Below are 17,220 nucleotides of genomic sequence, written 5' to 3' on the forward strand. Positions count from 1 at the left end.
TTGGCAGTGAAAGAATAGAAAAACATGTCCAAAAGATGCTTTTTTTCAAAAGGCAACTGGACTTTCTTTGATTTACTTGAAGACATTTTGCTTCTCATCCAAAAAGCTTCTTGGATGACAAACTTTTTAAGTTGAACTGAAGAAGCTTCTTAGATGAGAAGCAAAACGTCTTCAAGCAAAAACAAAGAAAGTCCAGTTGTCTTTTGAAAAATGTATCTTTGGGACAACCATAACTTGGATGACTGAGAATCTCCATAAACAATATAGAAACATCTTGCTCTTTCTTGCCATCTAGTGATCATCTGAATCTCTGAATCTCAGATCTAGCAGTCTGTTTAATTACCCTTGTTTATATATCTATAATTCATTTTAAATCCTCTATTGTTTTTTATAAATAACACAATTAATATACTCTTCTCTCCTTCTGTTTGCCCTATAACAACTACCTGGTAGGTGGACTGAGAGAGAATGACTAGTCCAAAGTCACCCAGTTGGTTTTCATGCCTAAGATGATACTAGAACTCAGTGTTTCTTAGTTTCTAGTCTGGTGTTTCAATCATTAAACCAAACTGGCTACCAATCTCTATGCAAGTGAAACCCATTTTGAAGGCGGGGGTTAAGTTCTACTCCATAGGAATCCTGCAACATTTCCAACATCTGAAATACAATGAAGTGAAAGGGGCAAATAGTTCATTTTCCATCCTATTCAATACTGTTATGATTAAAGAGGATCTCAACAAATGTTTTACAGGAAAATGAACACCTTCCTATGAAGTATACTAAATATTTAAAATCAGCTAATCCTCTTTCCCCTTAGCTATAAGACTTACTTCTATTTGTCTGGTTTCCATCTATAAATGTAAATATATGTATTCAGATATATTTATACAGATGACTATCCTTTCTAGGCCCTTCTGGGTGACAAGAGTGGTGAGCTTTGCTGTGGACTGAGAGTACCTGTAACCTTGTCATTGAAAGTTTTTTGACAAAGGAAAAAAGATGATACTGGCTAGGAGCAAACATTGCCTAACTCCCAGTCAAACAGAACTATAGTTATCATAGTCTTTCTTACCTGTCTTCTCAAATATTTAAGGTTTCTCTAATTATCTGTTTCCAGGCAAAGTGCAATTCCCCCAAAATAAATACTATAATATTAATAAATATGAATGGGATGCTATCTGTAATATACACTTAACCAAACACACTAAATTATCATATAATTCCTTACACATCTATCTGAAATAAAGTATTATAGAACATAGAACATAAAAATAATAGATTTGGAAGGGACCTTGGAGATCTTCTAGTCCAACCTCCTGTTCATGCCGGAGACCCTATACCATTTCAGACAAATGGTTGTTCAGTATCTTTTTGAAAGCTTCCAGTGATGGAGCACTCACAACTTCTGTCATTGCTCTAACTGTTAGGAATTTTCTCCTTAATTTTAGGTTGCTTCTCTCCTTGGTTAGTTTCTATCCATTGCTTCTCATCTTGCTCTTTGGTGCTTTGGAAAATAGCCCCTTGATTTTGTAGGAGCCACACTGGTTTCCATCGATTACTTCTCATCTTGTTTTCTGGTGCTTTGAAAAATTTCTTTTTCATTAGACTATTAATGAACAATAACTGTTCTTTATATGTTTTAACTTCCAGTCCCTAATCATCTTGGTTGCTCTTCTCTGCATTCTTTCCAGAGTCTCAACATTTTTTTTAATATTGTGGTGACGAGAACTGGATGCACTATTCTAAGTATGGTCTTACCAAGGCTTTGTAAAATGGTACTAGAACTTCACATGATATTGATTCTATTCCTCTATTAACTATATTTTTAATAAAATTATATTTTGTAGAGTAGGAAAAAGGTATCTTACTTACTGAGGTTCCATTTTAGACCTGTTGTTGTTACACATTCACAAGGATTCCCAACTGGAATTAGACCACACCACTTCCCTTCAAGTCCTGTGTTCACAAGAAGTTTGTGCTTGCCCTATAACACATAGAGAATACTGATGCAGGCTTAAAATACACAAATGCAAATGCTATGTTAAAACAAGTAAAGTAGACACAAGCCAAATCTGAGACATTAAATTATGGCATAGGGCAGGAGTGTTAAACTCAAGGCCTGCAGGCCAGATCTGGCTTGTGATGTGGTTGCATCTGGCCCACAGGGTGATCCCAGTCTACCCACATCACCTGGTCTATCCATTGCAAAGAGGAAACATTGTGCTAGTGTGCCTTCAGCTTGGTCTACCCAATGCGAAGAGCAAAAATCGGACCAACATATGGGTTCAACCCAGTTTCCCTACATTGCTTCGGCCTGGTCTACCCATTGTGAAGAGGAAACATCAGGACAATGTGGCTTCGGCCTGGTCTATCCAATGCAAAGAGGAAACATGCCAGCAGTTTTGGGACTGGCGTCAAGCTGTCTATGCCCACCCAGTTGGTCATGCCTACCCAGTCGGCCATGTCCAATGAATGGTGTCAAGCCGGCTATGCCCATCCAGTTGACCATGTCCACCCGCCCAAAGTCAACCATAGCCTTGATGTGGCCCTCAATTAAATTGAGTTTGCCACCTTTGGTATAGGGTTTTTTCCATCCTTTGGATCTATTCACACTTATTTGGGCATACGTTTCATTGAATTTAATGTTACTTTGATTGTTCAAAACAGAGTATACATGAAATTTGCATCTTTACAAGAATAAAAATGAAATGTGGAAAGTTGTTCTATGGTGAAATATTAATGTATTCTTCTTAGAAAATTCTAACATTTCAACCTGAAACTCAAAATCAATTTAAATTGTCATAGGTTTTGACCTAATCTAATTATTGACTGCATTGTGGGTCACCTAGATCAAGTCCTAACCCAGTCATTGTCAATCAATTAAGTTTCCAACCGCCCCTTTGGAGATGATTGGGAAAACTAATAACAGGAGAATATTTGCATTCCAGACAAGAATTGAGCCACAGAAAAGGAGCTTTTTGAAATGTGGAACCATAAGGGTTATACAACTTTAAATGAAATGAAAAGAATAATTGGCTAATAGCCATGAATACCAAGAATTTCTGGATTCAGTGACATAAAATTTGTATGAGTTGCTAAAAGAAAAATGGGGTAGTAGGGTATCTGTAATGAATTATAAAACTTATTTACTCAATTTCCTACCTAACTTTAAAACCATATTTTTCCCAAATTATGAATGAATTTTTCTTGAGAATCAACCTTTTCATTATTGGAACAAGTTATTGGGCTAGATGAAGAATTTGATCTGATGACTCATTATGAATTTTACTAAAACCATTGATTTCAGATTCAAAACATATGACAAAAAATGACAAAAATAATTGTATGCAAGGAGTCAAAGGTCTGTATTGTGACGCACATTTTATGATTTAATCTATCCCCCAATGAGCTTCAAGTTGCATATGTTTGTACAGTCCTCTCCACTCAAGATGATTTAAGTTTATTTATTTAAAACATTTACATAGCCATCATCTTCTAACTAACTCAGGGCAGCTTCCAATCAAAAATTAAAACAACATATAGAATCATATGAAAACTATAAATTAAACAGATGAAAACATTAAAAAGACCTGGTGTCAAGTCAAATTTCTAATGTGCAATTATTCAAATTTATCCCAGCGCTTACGGCAAAAGCCAGGTCACCAAACCTTCAGGGGCCACTGCAAAGGCACACTTCCTAGCTCTCATCAGATGGCAATATTTAGGGAAAAGGACTAGGAGCATGCCCACATTATATGACTTCATAGGATTGGTAGATGTCATTAGAGATATGCCCTGTACCATATAGAGCTTGAAAGGTGATGGCCAGGGCCTTGAACTGTGTTCCAAAAGAAACTGGAAGTCAGTGCAGCTTGTACACAAAGGGGTTACATGAAGAAACCTTGGGGTCCCCACTACTGTCTGCATTCTGGAGTAGCTGAAGTTTCCCAATGGTTTTCAACACCAATCTCATGTAAAGTATATTGCAATAATCCAAACAGGAGGTGACCAAGGCAAGAGTGATTGTTAGCAAGTTTAATACAGTTCAGGAGAACAATGCCTTCAAATTTCCAAAATTTTAGAAAAAAAATGGTGAAAAGGTTTTAATGCATCTTATTTTATATTTTGGATTAAGTAGAAAGTTGTAATTCATCTTATTTGTCTATTAGAGCTTTCATTTAAACTATTTAAAACCAATTTAAAAAGAAGTTACAATGCTATCCATTTAAAAATATTGAAATATTAAGTACATGTTAAGCATCTGTCAGTGTAATAAACAGAATTTCAAAGGTCATGGTTGTCTCAAAGGTGTTTTTTCAAGAGGCAACTGGATGTTCTGGTTTTTCTTTGAAGATGTTCTGCTTCTCATCCAAGCAGCTGAAGAAGTTTCTCGGATGAGAAGAACGTCTTCAAAGAAAAACCAGAAAGTCCAGTTGCCTCTTGAAAAAACACCTTTGGGATTTATTTATTTTTTGGTGGTGGTGGTAGTCTTGCCTCAGCACAAGGATGGACTAGAAAACTAGTTAGGTGGACCATATATGAACACCCTTCATAAGGTCTAGTGCATATTAACCTGGAAATAAGGAGAAACTTTCTGACAGCGAGAACAATCAACCAGTGGAACAGCTTGCCCTCAGAAGTTGTGGGAGCGTCATCACTTGAGACTTTCAAGAAAAGATTGGACTGCCATTTGTCAGAAATGGTGTAGGGTCTCCTGCTTGGACGGGGGGTTGGACTAGATGACCTACAAGGTCCCTTCCAACTCTGATTATCTGTTATCTGTTATATCACAATAATGTAAATAAATAAGCAATCTAAGATCTAGTTCCACAAGGACAGTTATATACCAAATCTAATCTTATGCTTAGCTGGCTATTGCACAGAAAAGACATCACTCTTAGTCACAAATAAAGCAAAGTGATTTGATGTAGATTCTTCCTTCAACTTTAAACTTGAAAAGAGAGAGAGAGAAAAATAAGTTGAGGAAATATTGACTATTCTCTTTTATGCTCTAGCCGGTTCCAAACAGGCAAAGTCCAAAACAGGTTTAATATGTTTGTTTCTGAATCCAGATCTTTTTTCTGACTATGCTTTTATGAATGTTACTGCTGACAAAAATCATGTTATATAATGTAACCATATTGATTTTTATCTTATTAAACGATTTTTTTAAATAATAACCTTGATCAATCAGAAAAATTTATTCTGGTCTTTCTCAATTTTCATTTTATATCTGGTGATGGGAGATAAAGATAAATTTTTAACTTCAGATATATGAAGATCCAAGGAGTATTTAATCCAAAACAAACCTGTGTTTTTCCACACTGTCTTTATTATACAGCTTTAATAACTTTTCTCACACTTATACAGCATTTTGATTTAACAACCCTAAAAATTCTTTAAATTTGACTTTAAACTAATATATAAATAATACAAATTGAAGGCTAAAAAATATAGTCCTATGGTGATCTACAGTTTATTATTAATTTACTGCATAGTGGCATGCTTTGGGGGGGGTGGGGTTTCCAGAGGTGGTATTCAGCAGGTTCTGACTAGTTCTGGAGAACCAGTAGCGGAAATTTTGAGTAGTTCGGAGAACCAGCAAATATCACCTCTGACTGGAGATTTTACAGTATCCTTCCCCTGCCACGCCCACCAAGCCATGGCCACAGAACCAGTAGTAATAAAAAATTGAAACCTACTACTGTGGGGGTCTCTTAATGATCTATTCTACTTAGTGGTAAACAAAATGAAAACATCTCTAACATGAATAAATTGGTAATTGCTTGCATCCTTGGGATTGGCAACATAAAGGTAAATATAACCTTGGACTGCTTGCCTGGATCCTTGCTGGCCATCAAAGATCCTATATATTCACTGTCTGTAGGTGTGTCTCCATGATCTCTAGTGATGGAAATGCTTTTGTTGGCTTTGATTGGTATTTTGCAAAATGTGTTATCCAAGTAAGTTGGATTCCTAGACTAACCAGAATTCCTAACAAGAATGTCTAGTTAGCATTCAAAGACTGGCATTATTTTCTCAACATCTGGTTTTCTGAGCAGTGAAATCATTTATAAAAAACATTCAATTCTATGGAACGCAAAATGCAGTCTCAGCTCAGTTTTTAGACTATGACTTCACTAGGACTATTCCTGTTGTCATCAGTAAAAGTGTATAGTTGCTTTCTCCATAGTTTCCCTCATGCCATAGTCTTCTGAACAGACATTACATCAGTGAGGCTACTTTCTTGTGAGGTAACTGCATGCTACTTACAACATGGCCATGCGACCAAATCCAAATTTGTGTGATTATTTTTCACTCAATCCATTCCTACTGTACATATAGTGCATTACTATTTAGGTTGCCACCATACTGAATGAATTAATTCAAAATGACAAGTTTGGAACTCTATGGGTTTCTTTAAACAATATCAAGACTCAGGAAGTGCAGCTTCCCTGTTGCAGCACTGCTTTCTAGAATAAGCTTCCACCAACCCAGTTGGTGTTCCAGATGGCCATAAAGATTTAGTTGTTCTTCCAAGGTTTGGATTAGTATTTAGAATCCCCTTTGTTAAATGTTAGATATGATCCTTTGTGGTATCTTATCATGTTTTCCATATTGTTTCTATTTCTTTTTCTTCTGTTCTAGTTTTGTTATTACTTATATTGTTTTTAATGTTGTTTGGTATATTGTGGGCTGATATGAATTCAATTGGAATAAAATTGAATAAAGCCAACAAAATTATAGATCTTTGTATATTTGTCCCCATCCTCTGGGCCACAGCAAACTCCCAGGCTGTGGCCTATTCGCAACTGGGCCACACAAGCAGCAGGCTGGTGCACATGCATTTATGCTCAGCTTGACTTGTATGAGCAGCAGGCCAGGGTGTGTGCACATGTGCATGCAGTTCAATTTGCAGAAGTGGAGCTGTGTGCGCATTCACGTGTACACCATCCTGTTGTTTGCACAACCCAGTTCCCCTCCCCCCAACAGGCCACCAAGCCACCAAGGTTGGGGATTGCTATGTATGCCACTCGATGATACAATAAATTCACTCAACAGGTGTATGAACAATTCACTTGAGATACGTATTTTCTTCTGCAAGTATATTAATAAGAGACATGAAGTAGATTATTTAAAACTGACTCAAATACACCAAAATACTAATAATTTATATTGCGGGATGCATTTGTCATACTAAAGTACCAGACTAATCCTAAGTGTTGGGAAGAATGAAAAAATTAAGGATAATATCATTCTGGAACAGTCACTTCTTCAGGCTGCTCTTTCATGCTAGCCTAATCCTCTTCTTTCTACCCAATAGTTGTAATAGGGACTGGGCTGGGCTCTTCCTCTTCAGCATCAGCTTGCCTGGCTAGTACCTGTTGAAGAGCATGGTACTAGTTAATTCTTTTATGATGTAAGCATTTTCATGTATCATTTGATTAGAACAGTTTTCTTTCACTGAATACTAGATGGTGCTTTTGCAAGTGAACAACTGAGAACACTGGAAAGGCAAAGAAGTTGGCCTGTTCAATGGATTCTAAACAGATCTATTCAGATGAAAGAGGAAGAATCTTGATGGTGGAAACAAAGATTAATCAAAAAAAAAAAAAGACATTTATATTAGCAATATATGCACCAAATAATAAGCAAGAATTTTTTTATTAAGCATTACACAACAAAATATTGGAAATGGAATATCAAAATATCTGTCTCGTAGGAGAATTTAATGCAATTGTGGATGAAAAACTAGACTATAAAAGCTCTACAATATGGAAAAAGAGTGAAAGAGACTACCTAAGACATTTTTCAAAATTACAGAAGAAATTTGTATACAGGATGTCTAGAGAGAAATAAACTCAAAAAGACTTGGATTTTTCTTTAAAGAAAATAAAAGTGAAGATAACTGACTCCAGATTGTATGGAATACGGCCAAAGCATATTTCAGAGGATTAGCTATAACCTATAAGGCTAAAAATAATAAAGAGAAAAAACAACAGGATATGATGTTAAGAGAAGTGTTTAAGAAATTAGAGTCAGACTTCCAGTTTTCTTGTTGTTGGAGCTGGTGCAGAATCCGCGATCGTGTGCAGTTTTGCTTTGAGCTAACTTGCTGGAGGGTCCCAATTGTGACCAGAACCACCCTGGAGGGGTGGTGAAGAAAGGGGGAATCACCTGGAGGGTTGAAGGGTGCCACAACTCCCTTCCCTGACAGGAAAACCCCTTCCAAAGGCAAGCAGTAGCAGTGGTCTTAAAATGGCCACCATGAAGACGAAGAACTAAAGTTTGTGCTGGAGAGGAGAAGTAGCAAGTGGAGTGCAAACCAGGCAAAATGCATGGATTTTGAGGTACCCCGGTATTCTCCAAACTATATTGGAGAAAATTATGTGGAAGCTGCAACAAAAGAGAGAGAGAAGGAAATTGGATTTTATAAAATTGGCTTGAATTACTGTATTGGATTAATTTGGAGGAGAAAATTTAAAGGAAAATATTTGAACACAACAAAGGTTTAGAAATTAAACTGGATAACTATTAGATTATGGGCACTCAAAAGGCCTAACTAAATGCTGAAATTGAGTGTGTGGAAATGGAAAAAAATAATAGTTAATGATTGAAATTAGCGAATTTAATAAAAGTACTATATTCAATAAAGAAAGTTAAAGTTAAGGAAGGAGTGGACAGTGAAAAAGGCTCAACAGTGCCACCTGATGATATAGGAAAACTTCAGTGATCTTATCTTTAAAAAGTGTTTGATCTTTCTAAGAAATTGGACTTTGGAACTTAAAAGAAAGTAAAAGAAACTCCATTATATAAAAAAAAACCCTGGAAAGTGATATTAGAATACTACAAAGGGAAAGATATTTGAAAATATTGGCATAGAACCACCCGGTGAGTGTGGGAAACAGTTGGGAAAGGGCCACTTGAAAATTTGGAACAAAGATTTAAGGACATTGATTGTTGAAAATAAACTTAAAAGATACTGACTGAAATAATATATTGAACTTTGGGGCTCAATACATCAATTAGGGAAGAGGAAAAGAAAAAAGGAGAAGATACAATGGAGGAATTATTTGTTGAAATGAGCACGGACTTGCAAGACATAAGGGAAATGATGAAAACTAGATTTGAAATGTGCAATTATGTATTACAGAAATTAGAAATGGCAACCCAGCATTAGAAGAAGAATGCAAACCAGAGGGGGAGGAATTTAACAAAGAAGAAGCCAGAAGAACAAGGGATCAACAATTACTCAAGCAGGGCGGGAAAGGAATTCAAATTAAAAATGTGTGGTCTGATGTGATAATAAAAGGGGAAATGGTTTGGAAAATGGAAAAAAGGAGAGGGGAAAAGCGGAAAAGGGAAGCTCAAAAGAAAAATCGAAAGAGGGAGGGAGAAAAAGTTAATAATTGGAATGAGAAATGGAGAGGAATAAGAATGGGGAAAAGGGAATTAAAAGAAAGAACTATAAATAAAGAGAAACAGGAAGCAAATGAGGATGAAAAGGAACCATATTGTTAAAAGAGCGAGAGACAATGGGTGAAATTTAAAAAAGAGGATAGGAAAGAGATTCTGCAAGGTAATAAGGTGTGAAATAAAGGATTATGTATAGAAAATAGATAAGTCTGTAACTGATGTGATTTTTTCCTTTTAGTTTCTTTCTTTTTTTCCTTCTCTTTCCTGTTATTAAAGAATTATTGCTATACTAGACATGAAATTTAATGGAATAAATATGGAATTGGGAATTTATCATAAAAATATCATACATTGATGATTAATGATGTATAAGAAAAGGGGGGAAGATGATGAAATGGGAACTATTATGGAAGGATTAATATCAGTTGCTATAATTAACTGATTAGACTAATATTTTTGTAATGCATAAATGAAAAATGTACTGCAGAATCTGACAAAAAAGTATGTGTGTGTATATATATATAATATAATATGTGTGTGTGTGTGTGTGTGTGTGTGTGTGTGTGTGTGTTTTCTTAAGTTTTCGCGGGTACTTACATGTATGGTATTCAGCCTTGTTTGGGTATTTTCCCACATCATTATAGTTGTGTTTTAAAGTTGTAAAGTTGTTATTACTATTTTTCTATATATACACACAACATCTCCTCATTGTAAGTCTCCCTCTCCCTCTCCTCTCCCTCCCCTGGGAGTGAGAAAGGAACCCCTACACTGGTGCTGGGTGGTAGGAATCTGATGTCTAGAGATCAACAAGCCCAGGAGCAGCATGCTGAAGCTCAGCTGGCTGATGGGGAGGTGGGGCATCCCAACACAGGCAGCTCTGCAGGAAAAGCAACTGACAACCAGGAGGCAAGAGTGAGCCGAGATGATGTGGGGTCACATTCAGGGGTGGGATTCAAATTTTTAACAACCGGTTCTGTGGGTGTGGCTTAGGTGGTGGGCATGGCTTGGTGGTCATGTGACTGGGTGGACATGGCTTGATGGCCATGTTATTGGCTGAGTGTGACCAACTCAATATCACTCACATTGAGGCACTCATCTCCTTGCCTGGCCTCTCATAAATGTGGGGATGCTGCAACAGTCGTAAGTGTGAAAAATGGTCATAAGTCACTTTTTTCAGTGCCATTGTAACTTTGAATGGTCACTCTACACAAGCAAAGTACCAGCAAAGGAGGGTAAAAAGTGTAGTCCTGCCAAGAATTGTAATAAGGGTTAATGGAGAAACAGTTTCTGTAAGCAACACCAGAATGTTTCCTTCCTACCTTCCTTACAGGATTAGGCCAGTAATTTCTTCTAACAACCAGTTCTCCGAACTGCTTAGAATGTTAACAACTGGTTCTAGCGAATAGATACGAATTGGTAGAATCCCACCCCTGGTCACATTGTGGCTTCAGGCTAAATTTCACTGTGCTGCAGCAGGCACTGTGGGAGTAGGGAGCAGGCCATGGAGGCAGCAACAGCAAATGTACTGCAACAAAGATGGAACGCTGTTTCACATTTTTTCTTTCAAACTTTTGTTTCCCTGCAAATGATGGTGAGAAATGCAACTGAGAAATGCAATGGAACTGGGCTGGGGTGACGGCACACATGCCCACAGAGAGGGCTCTGCGCGCCACCTCTGTCACGTGTGCCATAGGTTTGCCAACAGGGGGATAGGAAGAATGAAAGTATTAATATAGCCAGTTTGGTGTAGTGATTAAAATACTAGCCCAGAAACCAGAAGACCATGAGGACACCTTTAGGCACCAAAGACTACTGGGTGACTCTAGGCCATTCACTTTCTATTAGCCCAATCATTCTACAAGATTGTTGGGGGAAAAATAGGACACAATAGGTATGCTCACCATTTTTAGTTAATGATAAAAAAGGTAGAAATATCAAAAAAAAAAGGGGGGGGGGAGAGGAATCCCTGTGGATTTTACCCGTCTAGTCCTAGCAGATTTTAGGGGGTGATGCTCATCTCTGTTTCAATGGCCAATGAGTCAGCACTGTCTGAAGTCATTTCTATTGTCATATTGCCAGCATGACATCACAAAGCACTTTATTCTTCACTACTACTTTGGCGGGGGCTTGGCTGAGAACGAGAGCTCATCCCATTGTGTAGCACTCAGGTCTCAAACCTGAGCTGTCCAATAAGCCCAGCATCTTAACCACTGAGCCATCATGATGCCTTAAGGACTAGCAATAATAATAATAAATAAAATAAATAAAATGGAAAATCAGATTGAAAATTAAGATCAATATGCCAAAATCAGATGCAAGCACCCTCGATTAAAGAAAATAAGCTGAATGAAGAAGATTAAAGAATACTTAATCAAGAAATATCACCTAGGGACAAGGAAAATCAAGGAACCACTGGAAATTTGTGTTTTGCTTCAATATTAGCTGCAAGAGGAGTTGCAGGTTAAATTTTAATTATATTTCAGCATTAACTGCAAGAGGTTAAAATTTTCTATAAGTCCATTAAAACATATAATTTTAATCAATAATTTAATTAATTTAAAAAATAGTTTTTTGAATTTTTATAATTGCTTAAAAGAAAGGCAAATAATTTTAAGATGTTTAATTACAATTTTAAAATTAAAAAAAAAACATTTTTTAAAGTTTTAAGATTTTTAAATTTTAAACCAAAAAAGGAACCCAAATGCTAATAAATTACACAAAATTACACAATGTTAGAAATATTTCTAAAAAATGCGTAAAAAAACCTCAAGAGTCTACTATTGGGGGCAATTTAAAATTTATAATTCTTACAATTTTTATAAATCTATATTTTTGCTATATCCTTTAAATAACTGTAAACTGAGAAAGATAAAAAAAAACCCATATTAAACCATTTTATTTTAAAATAAACCCTTAAAAAAAGAAGTGATCTGGCATTGGAACTATTGGAACCATTTGCAACAGCATTTACAAGAAGAATAACATGGAAAAACACATAATCATGGGGAAAAAGTCTGTGTTGTGATTTACAAAATATGTGCCATGTATATATTCATACCCAAAGAAGATCCAAATTATATCTGTACCAAATGTAAACTAACTGAATCTCTTGAGGAAAAAGTAAAGGGTCTATGGAAAAGAAACAAAGGTCTAGACAAATCTAGCCCCTCTGAGACTCAAACAACAAAATGAAAAGGCCCAACTAAAGGAAGTAGACTGTAACTAAACTGAACACAGCAAGCAACAATTAATAATCAGAGAAAATGAAACTTGATAGATAGATTAATGTCAACATGAACATTACCCATTCTTTCTTTCTTTATTGGCCAAGTGTGATTAGACACACAAGGACTTTGTCTTGGTGCACATGCTCTCAGTGTACATAAAGCAAAAATAAAATACATTCATCAAGAATCATAAGATACAATACTTAGTGATAGTCATAGGTTACTAATAAGCTATCAAATTATACTAGGAAACAGTCAATATAAATTGTAAGTATACAAGCAAAAAAGTTACAATCATACAATCACAAGTGGGAAGGGATGGGTGATAGGAGTGATGAGAAGATTAATAGCAATAGTAATACAGATTTAATAAATAGTTGGACAGTGTTGAGGGAACTACTTGTTTAGCAGAGTGATGGTATTCAGGAAAAAAATATTCTTGTGTCTAGTTGTTCTGGTGTGCAGTGCTCTATAGCATCATTTTGAGGGTAGGAGTTGAGAGGTTTTCACAGCCCTCTTTTTGACTCATGCAGTATACAGGTCCTCAATGGAAGGCAGGTTGGTAGTAATTGTTTTTTCTGCAGTCCTAATTATCCTCTGAAGTCTATGTCTTGTTGGATTGCAGAATCAAACCAGACAGTTCTAGAGGTGCAGATGATAGACTCAATAATTTTTCTGTAGAACTGTACCCAGCAGCTCCTTGGGTAATTTGAACTTTTTGAGTTGATGCAGAAAGAACATTTTTTGTTGTACTTTTCTGATAACATTTTTGATGTTAGGTGTCCATTTTAGGCCTTGAGATATGATAGAACCTAGAAATTTGAACGGTCTCTACTGTTGATATTGTGTTGTATGGGAGGGTTTCTCCTAAAGTCTACCACCACTTCTATGGTTTTGAGTGTTTCTATGGTTTTCAGTTCCAGATTGTTCCAGTCACAGCACAAGACTAGATGTTCAACCTCCCATCGGTATGCAGATTCATCGTTGTCTCAAGTGAGACCAATCACTGTTGTATCATCTGCAAACTTCAGAAGTTCAACAGATGGATCATTTGTGATGCAATCATTGGTGTATAGGGAGAAGAGAAGTGGAGATAGCACACAGCCTTGTGGGGTCCCTGTGCTGATTGTACAGGTATCTGATGTGATTCTGCCTAGCTTCATCTGTTGCTTCCTGTCTATTGGGAAGCTTATGATCCACTTACAAGTGTGTTCAGTTATCGCTAGCTGGTTCAGTTTAGTTAGAAGAATGTCTGGAATGATGGTATCGAATAATGAACTAAAGTCTACAAAGAGGACCCTTAAGTGGAGAGTCAAGATGTTGTAGGATGTAGTGCAGAGCCATGTTAACAGCATCATCTGTCGAACTATTTGCTCGGTATGCAAACTGCATGGGATCTAACAGCGGATACGTGATGGTTTCCAGGTGGGACAGCACTAGCCTTCAAAAGTTTTCATAACTACAGATGTTAGAGCAACTGGTCTGAAATCATTCAGTTCCTTGGTGGAGGGCTTCTTTGGCACTGGGATGATAGTAGAGTGTTTGAAGCAAGAAGGAACATAGCACATCTCTAGTGATTTATTGAAGATTCAGGTGAAGATGGTGGCCAATTTGTCAGCACAGACTTATAAGCAAGAGGGAGTTATCTTGTCTGGGCCTGGTGCTTTTTCTGGCTTTTTTCTGTGAAATAGATCTTGCACTTCTTTTTCTGTGATCACCAAGGGTTGCAAACACAATGGGTTATGTTCAGTTGTAGGAGACTTGGCTGTTGTTGGTGTGTCTGAGATGGGGGTTGTGGAGAGGTTAGGGTTAGGCTGTAGTTTCCTTTCTAACCTGCAGTAGAATACATTTAGGTCATCGGCCAGTTGTTGATTTCCTTTAGCCTGGGAAGGAGGTTTGCAGTAGCCAGCGTTTTCCAGGAGTTTTCCATATGTTTGCTGGTTCATCTGTTGAGAATTGATTCCTTAACTTTTCAGAATAGCTTCTTTTTGCTGCTCTAATCTCCTTTTTAATACATTTCTGGCCTGATTGTAGAGCATTCTATCATCCTTTCTGTAGGCTTCCTCTTTGGAGCAATTTAACTGCTTAAGTTTAGCTGTGAACCCAGGTTTATTGTTACTGTATATTCTCAAGTTCCTGGTTGGTACACATAGGTCTTCACAGAAGCTGACATATGATGTTACAGTATTTGTGATACTGTAAGTCTGCAGAGGTATCTTTGAAAACATTAGAATCAGCGCAATCAAGGCAAGCCTGTAGTTTTAGCTTTGCTTTCTCAGTCCAAGTCCTTGCTGATTTTATTGTTGGTTTCGTGGTTTTAAGTCTTTGTCTATAAGCAGGAACAAGGTGAATCATTCAGTGATCAGAGGTCCCACAGTTGCATGTGGTAAATATCCAAATTATATCTGTACCAAATGTAAACTAATTGAATCTCTTGAGGAAAAAGTAAAGGGTTTACAAAAAAAGCAAAGGTCTAGAGACAAATCTAGCCCCTCTGAGAATCAAACAACAAAATGAAAAGGCCCAACTAAAGGAAGTAGACTGTAGTTAAACTAAACACAGTAAGCAACAATTAACAATCAGAGAAAATAATAATTTATAGATAGATTAATGTCAACATAAACATTATCCATGTTGTCCACCACAGTCCAGTTCATTCCAGACTCGATGGAGCTAGGCAATCAATTTAATATCCTTCCCTTGGAAGTAAGTGTGCAGACATCTTTAGAAAGAACATCATCAATTGTATCAATGAAAGGAAGAAAAGTTGATGAGACTTCCTCAAAGGAAAAAAAGTGTGTGTTGATGATACAGAACTCACTACTCAGAAGAGTGGAATCAGCAATTTATGGACCTACAACATACAAGTACAACATTGTTGCCATTACTGAAACTTGGTGGGATGAAACCTATGTCTGAAACATTTTTCTAGAAGGATTTAAATTGTTCAAAAGAAACAGACCAACAAAGCTGGAGGTGGAGTTGCATTACTACATCTTTACAGAAATAAAAACCTTAAATGCATTTGGATTAATATAACAGGAAAAAGGAATGACATTGCCATAGGGAAATACTATAGACCACCTATCCAAATAAACGAAATAGATGAACTTTTGACTGTGAAGAACTACTAGAAGACTGGTAAAGAGTAGTTCCAAACTTCAAAAAGGGAAAAATAATGGATCCAGAAAACTACAGATCAATCAGCCTGGGAAGGTACTAGAAAAGATAATGAAGTAATGGATCAGCAAACTCCTAGAGTTTGCTGTTTTTGACAAACCATCATGACAGACAAGTCTTATTGCATTCTTTGACAAGTTATTACATTAGTGGATCAGGGAAATGTTGTGAACATATTTGCTTAGACTTCAGTAAGGCATTTCACAAAGAAAAACATAGCCTATTTCTTGATGAGATAGAAAAATGTGGGATAGATAGCATCATCACCATATGGATTTGTAATGGGCTGTTCAACCATCTAATCCTTAATGGAACTACATCTATATGAAGGGAAGCATGCAGTGGGCTATCCCAAGTGTTCCTCAGCAGTGTTCCAATACCTAACAGGTTGTCATAAAGAAGACAGAATCAACCTATTCTCTAAAGCACCTGAAAGCAGGACAAAAAGTAATGGATGGAAACTAATTAAGGAGAGATGAAAGCTAGAACTAAGGACAAATTTCCTGACATTTGGAACAATTAATCAATGGTATAACTTATATCCATGAGTTGTGGATTCTCCAACACTGGAAGTTATTAAGAAGACATTGGACAACTATTTGTCTGAAATGATATATGGTTTCCTGCTTGAGCAGAGGCTTAGACTAGAAGTCCTCCAACGTCCCTTCCTAATCTGTTATTCTGTTAATTTCTGTCTTAGGCTCTGTATTCATCAACATCTTTGTAAATGATTTAGATGAGGGGATAAAGGGGAACATATCAAATTTACAGATAACACCAAGTTGGGGGAAATAGTCAACACTATTAAAAGAATCTTGACAGACTTGAACACTGGGCCTTATTCAACAAAATGCAGTTGAGTGGTAAGAAAAGTAATGTTTATTTATTTATTTTATTTATTTTTGTCAATTGCTTACAAGATAATAGGTATAAGTAAAAACATAGTTATGAATACATGGATACATATAAGAAAAATAAAAAATGAAAGAAACAATAGGACAGGGACGGTGGGCACATCGGTGCGCTTATGCATGCCCCCTACAGACCTCTTAGGGAAAGGGTGAGGTCAATAGTAGATAGTCTAAGGTTAAAATTTTGGGGGTTTGGGGAAGAAATCACAGAGTCAGGTAGAGTATTCCAGACATTGACCACTCTATTGCTGAAGTCGTATTTCCTGTAATCAAGTTTGCTGCGATTAACCTTGAGTTTGTATCTATTGTTTGCTTTTGTGTTGTTATGGTTGAAGCTGAAGTATTCATTGACAGGTATACTGAGATACTGTAAGATTTTAGTTTTAGGAGTAGTTTGTCATATACCACTGAACCAAAGGCTTTACAGAAGTCTATGTAGATTGCATTTATTGTTTTGCCCTGATCGAGTTGTGTAATCCACATGT

General features: G+C 36.6%; 1 protein-coding gene across 12 annotated transcripts in view; it reads right to left on the reverse strand.

The window, feature by feature from the left end:
- The window catches only part of TPK1 (thiamin pyrophosphokinase 1), a 368,775-nt gene that overhangs the window by 75,312 nt on the left and 276,243 nt on the right, over positions 1-17,220 (reverse strand). For 10 of the 12 annotated variants that reach the window (XM_026702300.2, XM_026702294.2, XM_087916305.1 and 7 more), the window contains one exon: positions 1,873-1,984. The exons of 1 other annotated variant lie outside the window; for it this stretch is intronic. In XM_026702300.2, the coding sequence (XP_026558085.1) occupies positions 1,873-1,984 (112 nt within the window). Of the gene's footprint in view, positions 1-1,868; positions 1,985-17,220 lie in introns of all 12 variants that reach the window. One more of the 12 variants, XM_087916307.1, reaches the window with a different exon arrangement.

The sequence above is a fragment of the Pseudonaja textilis genome, chromosome Z, assembly GCF_049901715.1.
Source record: "Pseudonaja textilis isolate UNSWEBS1 chromosome Z, rPseTex1.2, whole genome shotgun sequence".
Taxonomy (NCBI): domain Eukaryota; kingdom Metazoa; phylum Chordata; class Lepidosauria; order Squamata; family Elapidae; genus Pseudonaja; species Pseudonaja textilis.